The sequence below is a fragment of the Carassius carassius genome, chromosome 6 (genome assembly GCF_963082965.1).
Source record: "Carassius carassius chromosome 6, fCarCar2.1, whole genome shotgun sequence".
NCBI lineage: Eukaryota > Metazoa > Chordata > Actinopteri > Cypriniformes > Cyprinidae > Carassius > Carassius carassius.
In genome coordinates, this window is record NC_081760.1 from 22,386,883 (window position 1) to 22,403,970 (window position 17,088).

At 36.9% G+C, this 17,088-nt stretch overlaps 1 protein-coding gene across 1 annotated transcript; it reads left to right on the forward strand.

Annotated features, from left to right (window-relative positions):
• The first annotated feature begins 6,504 nt into the window (after positions 1–6,504).
• Positions 6,505–15,331, forward strand: LOC132142499 (transmembrane protein 41A-B). Its single transcript, XM_059552411.1, has 5 exons — positions 6,505–6,782; positions 10,263–10,413; positions 10,553–10,714; positions 14,077–14,215; positions 14,384–15,331. The coding sequence occupies exons 1-5, from the start codon at positions 6,628–6,630 to the stop codon at positions 14,611–14,613; spliced, it is 837 nt and encodes a 278-aa protein (XP_059408394.1). The 5' UTR covers positions 6,505–6,627; the 3' UTR covers positions 14,614–15,331.
• The last annotated feature ends 1,757 nt before the right edge of the window (positions 15,332–17,088 follow it).

Consider the following 17,088-nt stretch of genomic DNA (forward strand, 5'->3'; position numbering starts at 1 on the left):
GTCTCCTGAAGGGTTATTCAATAATTACATGCAAAAAATATATATATACTACAATTAGATAGAATCATAACTTTAAATGCCTCACTTACCAAGAAGCCACCCATCACGCACCCTGCCAGCTTGGAGCCTCATCCCAACCATGCTGTTTGTAAGGATATATGAATCATGGGTTGACCCAGGCCACCTTGCCACAATATTTGTTAGGCGCATTTGTGCATCACATATTATCTGCACATTTATTGTATGAAAATGTTTCCAATTCACATATGCAAATTCTTCAGATGGTGCCTTTATAGCAATGTGTGTGCAGTCAATCGCTCCGATAACATTATGAAAACCGGCTATCGCTGCAAATTGCATTTTAATGTTTGGCTGGTCAACTGCATCATATGGGAACCTTATATACCTGGTAGACATGCGGATGATCCCATCCCATACCGCTGGCATTTCCCGGCTCACAGACGACTGGCTTATTCCTGAGCGGCCTGCCAGTTCCCTTTCGAAAGAACCAGTTGCCAGGAAACCAAGTGTTGTCAGCACCTGCAAGGGAACGGGTATTGCGTGGCTCCTCATTGTCTCTCTCTCTCTAGATTTGGCCCCAACTCAGCACAGAGCTCCAAGAGGATAGCCCTTGGAAATCTGAAACGGCTGATAAGCCAGTCATCATCCTGGGCCAGAAAATCAATGTGGTCCCTAAAAACTCGTTCTCGTCGGATTCTGCCATTAGCAACGTCCTCTGATAAGGCCAAAGCTGCCATTGCCATAGACTAAGGGTTGTATCAATTTGCATACCGTTATGCTTTTATATGTTCTTATTTAATTGCATAATTAATATAATATTCCCACAAGGCCCGTGTGACAATATATGTCAATTATTTTATAAATTGCAAATTAATTGCAATGCTTCCCACAGGTGGTGGTGCGATAGACTTGTAGAACAATTTGTTGTGTAATGTTTGCAACTTCACTTCATTGCCTGTAAGGGTCGCCAACGGACAAAAACAATGAGAAATGAACGTACGCCAGTCATGAAATTGGCTTGGAGGAACGCACATTCTTGCGTTAATTTCACTGTTAGTACATCTGACCGTGAGCGTGAAAGCTGGCATACTCAAAGTTTTTGTGCGTATGCAAGGTTGATATATGAGACCCCTGGTCTCCGCTGTCTTTCAGGGCAGTAGAGGTTCTTTCTAGGTGCTGATCCACCATCTGGTCTGGATACGTACTGGATCCGGGTGACTGCACTGACCCTCTGATCTGGATACAGACTGGATCTGGTGGCTACGGTGACCTCGGAATAAGCGAGAAACAGACTAATATTAGCATAGATGCCATTCTTCTAATGATGTAGCAAGTACATCAGGTGTTATGGGAAGTGTTCCGGGTTCCGGTTTACCTAATTAATGCAGCCTAAGAATCCTTTAACGGCTGTTGCCTCTGGCTTGCTTAGTTGGGGTCACTTCATCTACAGCGATATCGTTGACTTGATTGCAAATAAATGCACAGACACTATTTAAACTGAACTGAGATGATGACATCACTGAATTCAATGATGAACTGCCTTTAACTATCATTTTGCATTATTGACACACTGTTTTCCAAATGAATGTTGTTCAGTTGCTTTGACGCAATGTATTTTGTTTAAAGCGCTATATAAATAAAGGTGACTTGACTTGACTCCATACTGCACTTGTGATCGATATGATACCTCTTCATTCACTGCTACGAACTGATGGCGGTCATATAAGTATGATTTAAACCATAATAATGCATTTCCATTAATGCCAACAAAGTGTTCTAGTCTATGCAAAAGAATGTGGTGGTCAATAGTGTCGAACGCAGAACCAAGATCCATTAGCACTAATACAGAGATACACCCATGATCGGATGATAAGAGTAGTTCTACCAGAAAGACTCTGGAGATAAAATAATGTACGAAGCATACATTTATTGACTCAGCAAGAATAATTATAAATTTCTTTGGCGGAAGGCCCCGTCCATGGTTCGTAATCCGAGGGTAGCGGACCTGCATTTCCTGCCTGAAGACGAAGGCAGGGGCACAGCCAACCCCCCTGGAAGGTAAGGACAGGACCATCCTGGTGGTGGTGGTGGGGAGGGTGGAGGTTGTTATCATGTCGGCATCTGCGAACTCAAACATGTGTAAGTACGATCTTTTATACAGAAGTATAAAGACGTGATTGGATAATGATGAAGGTAATTAGTGACGAAGTAATTGAGTCTTCCTGGCAGAACTTTCATATAATTTGTAACTCTAAGGAGAGCAGTCTTAGTACTATGATATGGTCTAAATCCTGACTGGAAATCCTCACCGATACCATTTTGCTCTAAGAAGGAATATAATTGTGAGGATACTACCTTTTCTAGTATCTTGGACAGAAAAGGGAGATTCGAGATTGGTTAATAATTAACTAGTTCTTTGGGATCAAGTTGTTGTTTTTTTTATGAGAGGCTTAATAACAGCCAGGTTGAAGGTTTTGGGGACATATTCTTATGACAATGATGAATTAATTATAGTCAGAAGAGGATCTATGACTTCTGGAAGCACCTCTTTTAGGAGCTTAGGTGGTATACGGTCTAACATACATGTTGTTGGTTTAGATGATTTAACAAGTTTATACAATTCTTCCTCTCCTATAGTAGAGAATGAGTGGAACTGTTCCTCAGGGGGTCTATAGTGCACGGCTGAATGGTTACAATTGTATCTCCAATAGTATCGATTTTAGAAGTAGTTCATAAAGTCATTACTGCTGTGATGTTGCGAAATGTCAACACTTGTTGATGCTTTATTTTTCGTTAATTTAGCCCCTGTATTGAACAAATACCTGGGGTTATGTTTGTTTTCTTCTAAAAGAGAAGAAAAGTAATCGGATCTAGCAGTTTTTAATGCTTTTTTGTAGGATAGGTTACTTTCCCGCCAAGCAATACGAAATACCTCTAGTTTTGTTTTCCTCCAGCTGCTCTCCATTTTCCGGGCTGCTCTCTTTAGGGTGCGAGTATGCTCATTATACCATGGTGTTTTCCTTAACCTTCCTTAAGCATAAAAGAAGCAAATGTATTTAAAATGCTAGAAAAGAGAGAGTCCATAGTTTTTGTTACATCATCAAGTTGTTCTGAGGTTTTGTATATGCTAAGGAATTCGGATACATCAGGAAGATTACTAACAAAGCAGTCTTTTGTGGTAGAAGTGATGGTTCTACCATACTTGTAACAAGAAGTAGAATTTACAATTTTGGCTATATGAAGTTTGCAAAAAACAAAATAATGATCTATAGGATATATAATGAGATATCATCACTTGCTGCATAATTTCAACACTATCAACATCAATTCCATGTGACAGTATTAAATCTAGAGTATGATTTCGACAATGAGTAGGTCCTGAGACGTGTTGTCTAACCCCAATAGAGTTCAGAATGTCTATAAATGCTGTAGTTCAGTAAAACTCCAGTGGAACTGCTGCAGATCTCCTGGGAGTAGTTTCACTGTCACATTTGTTAAGGGATCCAATGCATGATCCAGATGTTTCAGTAACTACAAGGGGTGAACATAAATCATTCGGGGATAGTGTATGAGTGTGCATACAGTATGTTAAAACTCTGGTTTGGATACATCTTTTATAGGGTTATTTAGGTACAACTAGTTATGTGGTGGGGTAATATCTAGTTTCTGTAAAAAAAAAAAAAATTATGTGGAATTAAAATTAACATTTTAATTATTTACTCATTGACTTTATGTCCCATGAAGGAACAATTGTAGTGGTCACTCTTTACATGCAAATACAATAAAAGGGGGACTGTGGCTTTCAAGTTTCAAAAAAGTATTATAAAATTGGTATAATGAAGCCATACAATAGCTTTGTTTATAAGGACTTGGAACAGACTTAAATTTAAAGGAATAGTACACTAAAAAGTGAAAATTCTGTCATTTACTTACTCGTGTGTCGTTCTAAAGCCATAATACTTTTGTTTATCTTCAGAATGCGCATACACAGAACATATTAAATATGGTTGTTTGCTGTGTGAGAAACAGTGAGTTTCGTTCTCATGCATCAAGCGAGTACGTGTGAGCTTCCTTTTAACATATTTGATGTGCTCTATGTATGTGCACTGATCATGTTTTTAAAGCCTACATTTAAATCATTTCATTATAGAAAATGCTTGATTCATATGGATTATGTTTACCGTGTCTTTATGTATGTTTTGAAGCTTGAAAATATCGGTTGTGTAGACTTTCAATATAGCATAAGAGAAATGGAGAGATAACATTAAAAATATCTGAAACCACATATGAAATAATGTCGCAAACAACATGAACAATTTTTTTTTAAGATGAGTAATTATACTGGTCTATTTTTTAAAGGATTATTAATAAAAGACTTCTTTTCATATCAAGTATTTCTCTTACTTTTTTTCTTGTCCCAAGCAGCATTGCTTCCTAGTACTGTATGTCCTTTTAAAAAGCACAGCATCCTGTAAAGGGGACCATCAAAATGAGCTAAGAGTGCACCTATCTCTCTTTAATCACATCTAAATCCCTTTATCTTCCAAAGTCTATCTTTTATTTGTGTGAACGACAGCACCCTCGTATCTTACATCACGCTCGCACAGACTCAGTGACATAACACTGATGATGAACAAGCTATAACATCGTCACTCTCTTTCCTGGAAAAGTTGTCGAACAATTCCTTCTTCTGAATGATTCCTTAAAGTTAAAGACTTGAATATCAAGCATGAAATCTCACCGTTTTTCTTTTGTGTGTCACTGATTAATATCAATGACAAAATTGTGGCTCCACAAAAATAAATCAATAAGTCCACTCAGCATCCAGCACAGCCCGCTGTGTCTGTGTGTGTCCACCACGTGCATTCAAACTCCCCATCAGTGAATGGGAATCAGTTGATTAGAGATGTTCCACACAATTCAAATCGGTGGATCCTTAACCAATCGTGAAAATGTGGAAACCAATATGCCTGTAATCAATATACTGTATAACTCTCAGTCAGGCACGGCAGCTCTGTAGAGAACCTACACAGCAGTATTTTATCAATGAATCTGCCTCTTCAGTATGCTGGGAAGGTTATTTTAATCTTTGATGATGAAACAACTTCCTCAAGGGGAACATTAATCAAACATTTCAAAGTCTGTCACTCCCTTTTTTATTTTTCTTGCCTACAGTAATTGGTGCCAAGACCTTGTTTCTGAATCAACATTCCTGTCTAACAAACATATCAATCTTCTCCCTCAGCCATAACTGCAGCTTAAACCTGAGCCCTAAAACCTGATAGGCTAACAATAATATTATTTTGATTAAATGACACGTGTGATTTCAGACACTTCTCATGTTTTTACACAGCAAGATGCATTATGTTTTACAACTTTTATGTTTATATTTAAACTGTTAATTTGTCATACCTTTATTTCTTTCTTTTATTACAGGAGTTTGGACATTTCTTTATAAAACAAGTAGTTAAACAAATTCTAAATCTCTCCAAAACTCACCCTGTGTTGGTTCCTCTTTGGGCTTTAGATTATGAAGGAAACTCTGCCATCATGTGGTAGTAATCCTTAAAACCTTGATTAGCTTATGTGTTTGATTAGGAGCAGGAAAGTAGAGCTTGAGGGCCAGAGTTAACCTTGGAAAAAGAAGAAAAGGAAAAAAGACTGACGTACATGTTTTAAGACAGTACAGTACTCAACGAAAGCCCGTGTAATTGCTAGTATAAGATCCATTCTCTCAATTAAATTGTTCACTTCATTTGAGTAAAATTGGTTCCAAACAGTTGAAATTTGTTCAAACCATTCCCAATCTTTCCACAGAATATGTCTTGAATGGATGTTCTTTGCCAACAGTTTATGGAAACTGAGTAAACTCGTTTTTTATTTTTTTATTTTTTTATTTACCCAGTTGCTCAGTCCACTTGTTTTTAAAAAATCGTATTCTTTATTACTAGGCATTCTTTTTAACTATCACTTTTATATTTTGCATGTCACTTTACATTTTTAGAGTTGCATAATTTTATTAACATGTTCTTTTTATTTACAGTACTACTTATTCCTAATATCTTTTTGGTCATAATGTAGAATAAAGTATTTCACGGTTATGAATTAAGTAGCTACCATTGTTGCTGTTTTAGCACATTTGACTTTGATAAATCATATTATACCTCAATTATATCTGCTCACTACATCAATATAATGGCTTAAAAACAATGGTTCAATTTCATTTTTGGATGCCACGTGAATAATTACTCTCTGCAGCTCTGAAAATAATGCACTGATAGTAGGCCTATTGATATAGCCTCTAATAGCCTATAATGTTTTGTTACATAGTTTAAGCGGGGTTCTATTTAATGTTTTTTAAAGTTACATATACTGTTCCCAGAGTCCTAAAACCAAAGGCTCGTGTTTGGGGGTCTCATGTGACAGATAGGTCCACCCTCATGGGGGGCTTCACTGACTCAGATTGTTGCAATACATAGTAGGTCCACGTACTTCCATGGGCTGGAGACGTAACATGTATAAACTGCCCACTGAGTGGATCTGCTATTTAACAGGTGTGGCACCAAGTGCAACCGTGTCGTTTTTAGACCGATCTAGCCCGGGACTATGCGCTCAATCTGGGGTTTAATTGCCTTGGTGGCCGCGGCAACTTTTTACTTGTATCTGCTGTCAGCGTTTCTGCCGCCGGGTCCTCGTGCCGTCCGGGTTCACGACACTGAACCTGAACACACTGCCGATGAACCGGAGGAGGAAAAACTCAGGTAGAACAATTAGAATACGATCTCACTGCATCTTATCTTTGGTACTTTGTTTTGTGAGCAATTCCTAATGATGCTATTGTTTGTAGTTGAATTAATTCTATTAAATGCTCTATTAACTGTCAAATGGTAGGCCTAATTAACACATCAGTTAAACTTGCGTCTTAATAACACACAATTTACAAACCTACATGTCATATATGTTATTTTAATAATCGTACATGTGCTGATAATAACTTAAATAATTTTAAAAAAATAGGAAATGGTTTCAGGTGAACATACACAGATATGATACAAACATACACAACATAAAATGAAATAGATACTATTTGATTGGATTGTGATTTAGTAACTTGATTTTTGTTTTCTGTCATGTAAACTGTGAAAAAAAAACATGCATGTAAATAGAATATTTAATGTGTTTTACCTTGCATGTTTATCCTGGGGACTTTTTGCCTCAGTTAATGAAGCAAGATGGCCGTTATCACGGATTTGTGATAACTGAACTGTAAAATGTTTAGTTATTTCCATTGATAATACATTTCACCTAATAATATATTGGATGATGCATTGTCATTAAACTCATGTAAAAATATGTTGCAATGTAACAGTAAGTTCACACTATTTCTACAGTCACTGACTGTACATGCAGTTTGTGACAGCACTTACTTTTATTTGTGGAACAACTCCCTCTTTCTTTATTTATTAGTTTTCTCTATCTTCATTAATTTCACATTCTTCCTTATTTGCCTGCATGTCTGTTTGACTCAGTGTTGGTTTATTTATTATAATATATACATCCTCATCTCAATTCTGACAATGAGTTGTGGGAGAATAATAAATGGAAGAGAGAGATGGATGTGTAGTGTAGAAAGAGAGAAGCTTTGTCAGTTAATCTCTGATAATGGCAAATATTCTGGAACATACAGCTCCTTTGCTCTCTCCTCCTCAGCGATACTTTATACCGTGTGAGGAGCAGCTCTGGCCCGGGGTGGGAAATGTCCAGATCATAGGTGTTTCACCTGCAACCAACATCAAAACTCTTTTTCTTCTCTAACGTTTCATCTGTCCTTTCATGTCTCCTAAAGGACCTGATCCTTAGTCCGTTCTTATTATGCATCTGGTTCTCAGATATCATCTGCTTTGCATGTGTGTGACTGTATGCTATGAGTGAATTAAGGAGTCTAAGAACCCCTAGATCCACACATAGTCCTCTAGATCCCATATATATATATATATATATATATATATATATATATATATATATATATATGTATGTGTGTGTGTGTGTGTGTGTGTGCTCTTGTTTTTTCATATACATTTTTAAATATATATTTTTTTATTATTAATGTAATTTTAAACTCTCTATTAATTATTACCTTGTCTGCTCTGAATGCAAATCAACATTAGCCGTCATGTCTCAGAAGTGGAGCCTAGCAGAGGACATGAGGTGACAGTTATAAGATCAGACAACTGCCTTCTGGAGTGGACCTCTTGAATTTGCTGAGTTGTGCAATATAGAGGAGGAGGGAGAGAAAGAGATATCTGGATGGTTCATATGCAACTTGTTTGTCTGGCATGATGACCAGCTAAAATAAATAACACATAAATAAAAGGAGAGCAGAGACGTCTCAAAAGCCCTGTACGTCACTTTCTGAAGTCATCAACAAAAGCAGTGGAAAGGACACTGGAGTTTCAAATTAGGTAACGGATCTGTTGTATGTCTACCATTATCACATTCCGTCCAAAGATCTGACCTTTCCATAGTGTCTTGTGACCCGTATGTCTTGGTTCATTTCCTGGTTAGCTCACCCTTATGTACCCTGGGAAAATATCGGCTGATGAGACTGGGGTGAAGTTTTTCACATGTTGTTCAGCAGTGATGGCAGAGACAGCTGTAGTCTTTGGATGGGAATTCCCATGGTTATAAGAGAAGGGAAATTTTGTGTTAACGTGCATGTATCATGTTTTACAGTGGTGTAGCCATAAAAATAAGCTGTTTAAAGAAGGCTTAATTGGCTGAATATGTCATTTCTTTTAAAAGTAGTTTTGCTTATTTTACTGTTACTGTTTTGTTTATTGTCTGGTGAGTTTCCTCCACTGAAGGCTCTCTTGTTGTTGTACTTGTGAGAACATACTCAGTCTGCACTCAATTTAATTTGGAGCATATCACATGTTTATATTCGTCACACTGGTTACGCATGTGAAATCAAGACCTCTGCTTTGGCAAATGGTTTGGGAGTACCGCCCCGCTACGTGCCCAAATTACCCCCTGGTCGGCAGTAAGGAGCTTAGATTACTCACTACTGCCCAAGATGTGATTCATCAGTTGGTACCACCACACGAGAAATTCAGTCTGTGGTACATCCACATATTTATTGATGATCATGTGATCATGTGTTTAAAGACATTTAAAACAGTTTGGCCATCAAGTACAGCCACACACACACACACACACACACACACAAGCACATTTCCAAAGCTGAGAGGCTATTTCCGTTCAGTTGGTGTATCATATTTTATTCCTTCACTCTTGCTGAGGGCAGATTTCAGTCTTTCTCATCTTGCTGATAGGCTATTGTCTTGATCAGGGGCCTTCAATGATTTTTAAAAACCCTTTGGTGATTTCAAGCCTATTGTTATCTAAAAATAACTTGTATATATATATAAACCTAAATATGTCACTGCTTCATACAGTATGTGTTAACAGTACTATAATGTATTAATATACAGTTTATATTTATTGTGATTTGTCCCTTTAACTTTGTTTTTGGTTAATAATTGTTTTTGGTAATATTGTGTATATTTAAAGAATATTTCATTTTGTCAGACTTCCTGCAGTACCACCATGGTACCACCTTGTGGTCACAGACCCTTACCCTCATTGAAAACCCTGGTCATTTTGTTAATTACAAGAAAGTAAAAGAGGCATATGAAATTTGTCCTGTATTTATAAATAAATGATAAAAAAAACTCTCAAGCTTCAAACTTATCTGATTTTAAGTACTGTATTTTATTACCCACTCAAAATTAGACACTTGTAAAAAAAAAAAAAAAGTAAATTGTAACCTAAAATAGTGACATCTAAATTGACTGATTTTATCAAAAATATGATTTAATATCACTGAATCAACCTAGAACATTCATTTATACCATCAAAACTACTTTATATCGGTTAAATCATGTACAAATATCTCTTTAAAGTAACAGTTTCTGGTCACCACATTTTGCGGGCAACAAAGGGCTTTTTCAGATCATTACGCTTAAGTCATATTACTAAAGCCCACAGTACCCACTAAATCCAATGATTAAAACCCTTGTCCTCCTTCAAAGCAGTCTCTTTAGTGCTGATTTTGATAAGGGTAAGCAATTTGGTTGATGGTAAGAGAACAGCCACACTCCAATCGGTTAGAAATGACAAGAGAATCTTACAAATTCATTGCCATTATTTACTGATTCCATAATGTCTTATGTTTTCTCCAGGTTGAAGTTTCCGTCTGATCTGGATGAGTTGAGGGAACTAGCCGAGCTGTTGTACTTCTATAAGACAGAACACACTGGCTATGTGTTCATTCTCTTTTGCAGTGCCTACCTTTACAAGCAGTCCTTCGCCATGCCAGGCTCGTTCTTTTTGGTTGGTAAAAGAGGTCTACTAGACCTGCCTGAAACCAACTTATAAGACTGAAATAAACGATTGATCAACAGTTGTGACTATATGTTGCTTATGAGCTAATAAACCAACTTTCACTGTCAATCTTTCCTGTCGAGTCTAGAACATGCTAGCAGGGGCGTTGTTTGGGCCATGGCATGGACTCCTCATCGCCTGCACTTTGACTACAGTGGGTTCCGCCAACTGCTACCTGCTGTCCCGTACATTTGGCAAACGCCACATCGTCAGGCTCTTCCCTGAGAAAGTGGCGATGCTACAGAGAATGGTGGGTTGCCTCTAGGTATCATGAGCACATGATAGAGGGATTGTCCATTAATGAATGTTCTAAAAATACAACCCGAATTCCGGAAAAGTTGGGACGTTTTTTAAATTTTAATAAAATGAAAACTAAAAGACTTTCAAATCACATGAGCCAATATTTTATTCACAATAGAACATAGATAACATAGCAAATGTTTAAACTGAGAAAGTTTACAATTTTATGCACAAAATGAGCTCATTTCAATTTTGATTTCTGCTACAGGTCTCAAAATAGTTGGGACGGGGCATGTTTACCATGGTGTAGCATCTCCTTTTCTTTTCAAAACAGTTAGAAGACGTCTGGGCAATGAGGCTATGAGTTGCTGGAGTTTTGCTGTTGGAATTTGGTCCCATTCTTGCCTTATATAGATTTCCAGCTGCTGAAGAGTTCGTGGTCGTCTTTGACGTATTTTTCGTTTAATGATGCACCAAATGTTCTCTATAGGTGAAAGATCTGGACTGCAGGCAGGCCAGGTTAGCACCCGGACTCTTCTACGACGAAGCCATGCTGTTGTTATAGCTGCAGTATGTGGTTTTGCATTGTCCTGCTGAAATAAACAAGGCCTTCCCTGAAATAGACGTTGTTTGGAGGGAAGCATATGTTGCTCTAAAACCTTTATATACCTTTCAGCATTCACAGAGCCTTCCAAAACATGCAAGCTGCCCATACCGTATGCACTTATGCACCCCCATACCATCAGAGATGCTGGCTTTTGAACTGAACGCTGATAACATGCTGGAAGGTGTTATCTCCCTCCTCTTTAGCCCGGAGGACATGGCGTCCGTGATTTCCAACAAGAATGTCAAATTTGGACTCGTCTGACCATAAAACACTATTCCACTTTGAAATAGTCCATTTTAAATGAGCCTTGGCCCACAGGACACGACGGCGCTTCTGGACCATGTTCACATATGGCTTCCTTTTTGCATGATAGAGCTTTAGTTGGCATCTGCTGATGGCACGGTGGATTGTGTTTACCGACAGTGGTTTCTGAAAGTATTCCTGGGCCCATTTAGTAATGTCATTGACACAATCATGCCGATGAGTGATGCAGTGTCGTCTGAGAGCCCGAAGACCACGGGCATCCAATAAAGGTCTCCGGCCTTGTCCCTTACGCACAGAGATTTCTCCAGTTTCTCTGAATCTTTTGATGACGTTATGCACTGTAGATGATGAGATTTGCAAAGCCTTTGCAATTTGACGTTGAGGAACATTGTTTTTAAAGTTTTCCACAATTTTTTATGCAGTCTTTCACAGATTGGAGAGCCTCTGCCCATCTTTACTTCTGAGAGACTCTGCTTCTCTAAGACAAAGCTTTTATAGCTAATCATGTTACAGACCTGATATCAATTAACTTAATTAATCACTAGATGTTCTCCCAGCTGAATCTTTTCAAAACTGCTTGCTTTTTTAGCCATTTGTTGCCCCCGTGCCAACTTTTTTGAGACCTGTAGCAGGCATTAAATTTTAAATGAGCTAATTAAGTGGATAAAAGTGTAATATTTCTCAGTTTAAACATTTGCTACGTTATCTATGTTCTATTGTGAATAAAATATTGGCTCATGTGATTTGAAATTCCTTTAGTTTTCATTTTATTAAAATTTAAAAAACGTCCCAACTTTTCCGGAATTCGGGTTGTAGTCAGTGACTGTATTTATGACTTAGCTTTTTTTTTTATACTCTGCATCTACTTTAGCCTAAACAGTAGCATACGGTGCTAGCAATGTAAAGGCTATGGGTTTGATTCCAAGGATTCCAGTCAATTTAGATGTCATATTAATGATTATATATACAGGTGCTTCTCAATAAATTAGAATGTTGAGGAAAAGTTAATTTTTTTCAGTAATCCAACTCTTAAATGTATTAAATAATTACAATGCATGCAGACTGAAGTAGTTTAAGTCTTTGGTTCTTTTAATTGTGATGATTTTGGCTCACATTTAACAAAAACCCACCAATTCACTATCTTAACAAATTAGAATATGGTGACATGCCAATCAGCTAATTAGCTCAAAACACATGCAAAGGTTTCCTGAGCCTTCAAAATGGTCTCTCAGTTTGGTTCACTAGGCTACATAATCATTGGACTGACTACTGATCTGACAGTTGTCCAGAAGACAATCATTGACACCCTTCACAAGGAGGGTAAGCCACAAACGTTCATTGCCAAAGAAGCTGGCTGTTCACAGAGTGCTGTATCCAAGCATGTTAACAGGAAGTTGAGTGGAAGGAAAAAGTGTGTAAGAAAAAGATGCACAACCAACCGAGAGAACCACAGCCTTATGAGGATTGTCAAGCAAAATTAATTCAAGAATTAGAGTGAACTTCACAAGGAATGGACTGAGGCTGGGAGTCAAGGCATATAGACATGTCAAGCAATGTGACAAGGAAACCAAGGTCCTAGAGTCTGGAGGAAGGGTGGAGAAGCTCATAACCCAAGTTGCTTGAAGTTTCCACAGTCTGTGATGATTTGGGGTGCAATGTCATCTGCTGGTGTTGGTCCATTGTGTTTCATGAAAACCAAAGTAACTGCACCTGTTTACCAATACATTTTTTAGCATTTCATGCTTCCTTCTACTGACCAGCTTTTTGAAGATGCTGATTTCATTTTCCAGCAGGATTTGGCACCTGCCCACACTGCCAAAAGCATCAAAAGTTGGTTAAATGACCATGGTGTTGGTGTGCTTGACTGGCCAGCAAACTCACCAGACCTGAAACCAAATAGAGAATCTATGGGATATTGTCAAGAGGAAAATGAGAATCAAGAAACCAAAAAATGCAGATGAGTTGAAAGCCACTATAAAAGAAACCTGGGCTTCAATACCACCTCAGCAGTGCCACAAACTGATCACCTCCATGCCTCACCGAATTGAGGCAGTAATTAAAGCAAAAGGAGCCCCTACCAAGTATTAAGTACATGTACATTAAATGAACATACTTTTATGAACATACTGTTTTTTTTATTGGTCTTATGAAGTTTTCTAATTTGTTGAGATTGTGATTTGGTGGGGTTTTGTTAAATGTGAGCCAAAATCATCTCAGTTAAAAGAACCAAAGACTTAAACTACTTCAGTCTGTGTGCAGTAAATTTATTTAATACATGAGTTTCACAATTTGAGTTCAATTACTGAATTAAATGAACTTTTCCACGACATTCTTATGTATTGAGAAGCACCTGTATATATATATATAAGGCATACTTTGTGATGAAAAAATGTTTGAAAGTAGCCCAATTTGGCAACCCTGATCATTATTTTCATCTGTTATAAAACTTTGGCGTTCAAACTTCATGCAACACGAGCACATGATGAATCTCTCTCTATTAGGTGGAAAAGAACAGGAGTAGTTTGTTCTTCTTCTTGCTCTTTCTGCGGTTCTTTCCCATGACGCCAAACTGGTTTCTTAATGTCACCTCTCCAATCCTGAACATCCCCATCCCCATATTCTTTTTCTCCATTCTCATTGGTAAGCTTACAGTACATGTTATACATTAATGTATTTTCTGTGTTATAGCTGCACATACTCATTGCAATTCAGCATACCCTACCCCTCGCCCCACCTAACTTTTCCTAATAATTCCATTTTGACCTTAAAAACAACCTTCATGATCTCAAATACTTATGTTCTCCCCAGGTCTAATCCCTTATAATTTTATCTGTGTCCGTACGGGTGCAATCTTGTCTGAGATCCACTCTTTGGATGACATCTTTTCGTGGGGCACCTTGCTGCAGCTCCTGTTGATCGCCTGTGTGGCTCTAATTCCTGGAGCTCTGATCCGCCACTACAGCCAGGCCCACCTCAAACTTGATGGCCTGGAGGCCAATGGACACCAAAAGGTCCAGAATGATCGCAAGACTAGATGACTCAAAGATAGACAGAAGAGGAGACTGCAGTCTGTTAATATGAGACTGATCAATGGTCTGGAGTCACAGCTGAGGATTTGGTTGTGAATGTCTGAATGCAGAGTGGAACTGACATGGACAGAAATACAAATATTGAATGTCTATAATGATGATAAAGCGCAGAAGAAGAGACTATTAATGTCTTAAAAGAGAACACACTTAGATTGCTGAAATGTTACATATAGTGGGTATAGAAAAGAATCACATGCTTTAAAATAATCACATTTTGTTGCATTGCTGCCTGAATTGAAGCTGGATATACACTTTTTGTTTTATCCAGCGGCCTTTCACTTGGATGTTATAAGTAAATACAGCAGAGTAAAACCAAAACTGTGTCCAGTCCAGTCATTTCAGGTTGCAAAGCAACAAAATGGTATTATTTTAAAGGGGGGGATTAATTTTCTTTACCCACTGTACACACCATTGGACATTTTATAGGAAAAAGGGAATCTGACAGCTTAGCCTTTAAGTTTTATTGAAGCAAACAAATACTTATGTTGTCATGTTTCATGTTTATGTGTTTTTGAGTATGCTTACAAACCTTACTAAAATAGAACTAATGATTAGTTACTTTCCCTCTAAATATACACTGATAAAATAGTTACCTAAAAATTAACTGTTTTATTTATCAAAAAATATTATTTAATATGGCTCAAATAACACAGTACTTTATTAAAACAAATTTTTATGGATTAAATCATGTAAATAGCTCTTTAAAGTAACAATTGCAGATTTAATACATGTAAATGTAATACATATACATACAGATTTAATCAAATGTATTACATACAAATATTTTCATTGAAAATAGTATTCCAGATTTTCTTGTATTGTATCCAAACCTTCAAAATATTTTTGATGTTATTATATTTATTATCCTCAAGCATCGTACTGTCAGGTTGTACTTTTATTTGCAAGATAGTATTATGCTTTAAATATAGCCTTGTGATAATGAAGCCTATGATAATTCATATAATGGGCTAAATCTTCTGGACTTGCACAGTACATTCAGGGATTGATAACTGATCTTGTCATACATAAACAATTTTGTTGCATGTGCACATGTGCATTCATCTCTAGCTACAAAAACGCACACTACTAATGACAGCTGGAAGAAACTCTAGATTCTAGTGCTGTTTCTATGGTGAATATGATATGTATCCTTTAAAAACCAAAATGAATTTCCATTGCAATATGCAATTTCCTGAATTGCATCTTCAGGTGCTACTTGAATAGTTACTGCATTACAGAAGCTCTCCTGTTTTGAGTCACATATGGAAAAATGAATCAATGTCTTAACGTGTACAGATGTTGTTGTGTACAGATTAAGGTTTAGTTTTTGCATTGAAAACTGTTGTTTACGCACTTGAAATTTATAATTCTGTTATAACCAAATTTTAACAGCTTGTTCACAATTAAGAAGTTATTCAAAAGGTTCAGAAATGTTCATTTAATTATAAAAAAAAAAAAAACATTTAAAACAGACTCATTGTAACTTACAGTATATGCAGCCACAGACTGCTAAATTATGTTGAATGGATCTATACATGGTAAAATTGAAATGAGTGAGATAATTATACTATTTTGGCAGCTGTAAGCATAGTCAAATTATCCAAACTATTTCTACTGGTGCATATTGCCAAGCTACTTACAAGTAAAAACATTGTCGCATAACAGCAGGATAAGAATATTGCAATATTATATAATATTATGTAATCCTATTTTCCAACAGACATCAAGGTTTCACTTTAGCATTCAGATACTAAATGGAAGCCCATTTATGCAACAATATATATATTTATATATTTTTTTCACAATCCAGATATTGCTTAAGATAAAAAATCATTGCATGAACTTGCTATTCTGATAAATTAAAATTATGAGATACAAACTTGAAACTGCAAGGAGAGAAAATCTGAACTGTGAGATAAATGTAAATTTCAGACTTAAAATCGCGTGTGGAAAAAAAAGTCTGAATTCTGAGTTTCTTCACAATTTCGAGAAAAATAAGAGCCATAACTGTGAATCCTGTGGCAGAAACAAGCTTAAACAGAATCCTTAAGCTATTGCTGACACAAGTAAACTTTATGTATTGATATAAAGATGAAGAAAAAAAACACATTGTTTTAAAGACTCTTTATTGCTCATATCCATGTGAAAAGTATAGTGAGACCCTCCCAGAAAACATAAAAACAGATGTGTATTCATGATTTTGTATTCTCATTTTCCCTAAACTCCCCCACACTTGGCTAGAGCCCATAGTTTACCAGTGGAATATTTCCCTCTTTTGCCAAGATCTGAAATTAGTTTGTTTGCACATTTTTACATTGTGTGATGTCATTACAAAGTTGATATCAGAAGCCCATCTCAAATAAGGATTAAAGGGACAGGTTTATCAAACACCCAGAAGTATTAACGGTACAAGTGGTCAATAAA

Excerpts from the sequence above, each read along its gene's own strand:
- LOC132142499 (XM_059552411.1), top strand. The coding sequence starts at position 6,628 with ATGCGCTCAATCTGGGGTTTAATTGCCTTGGTGGCCGCGGCAACTTTT. Across the intron at positions 10,414-10,552 it reads TGCCAGGCTCGTTCTTTTTG|AACATGCTAGCAGGGGCGTT; the intron begins GTTGGTAAAAGA and ends TGTCGAGTCTAG. Across the intron at positions 10,715-14,076 it reads TGGCGATGCTACAGAGAATG|GTGGAAAAGAACAGGAGTAG; the intron begins GTGGGTTGCCTC and ends TCTCTCTATTAG.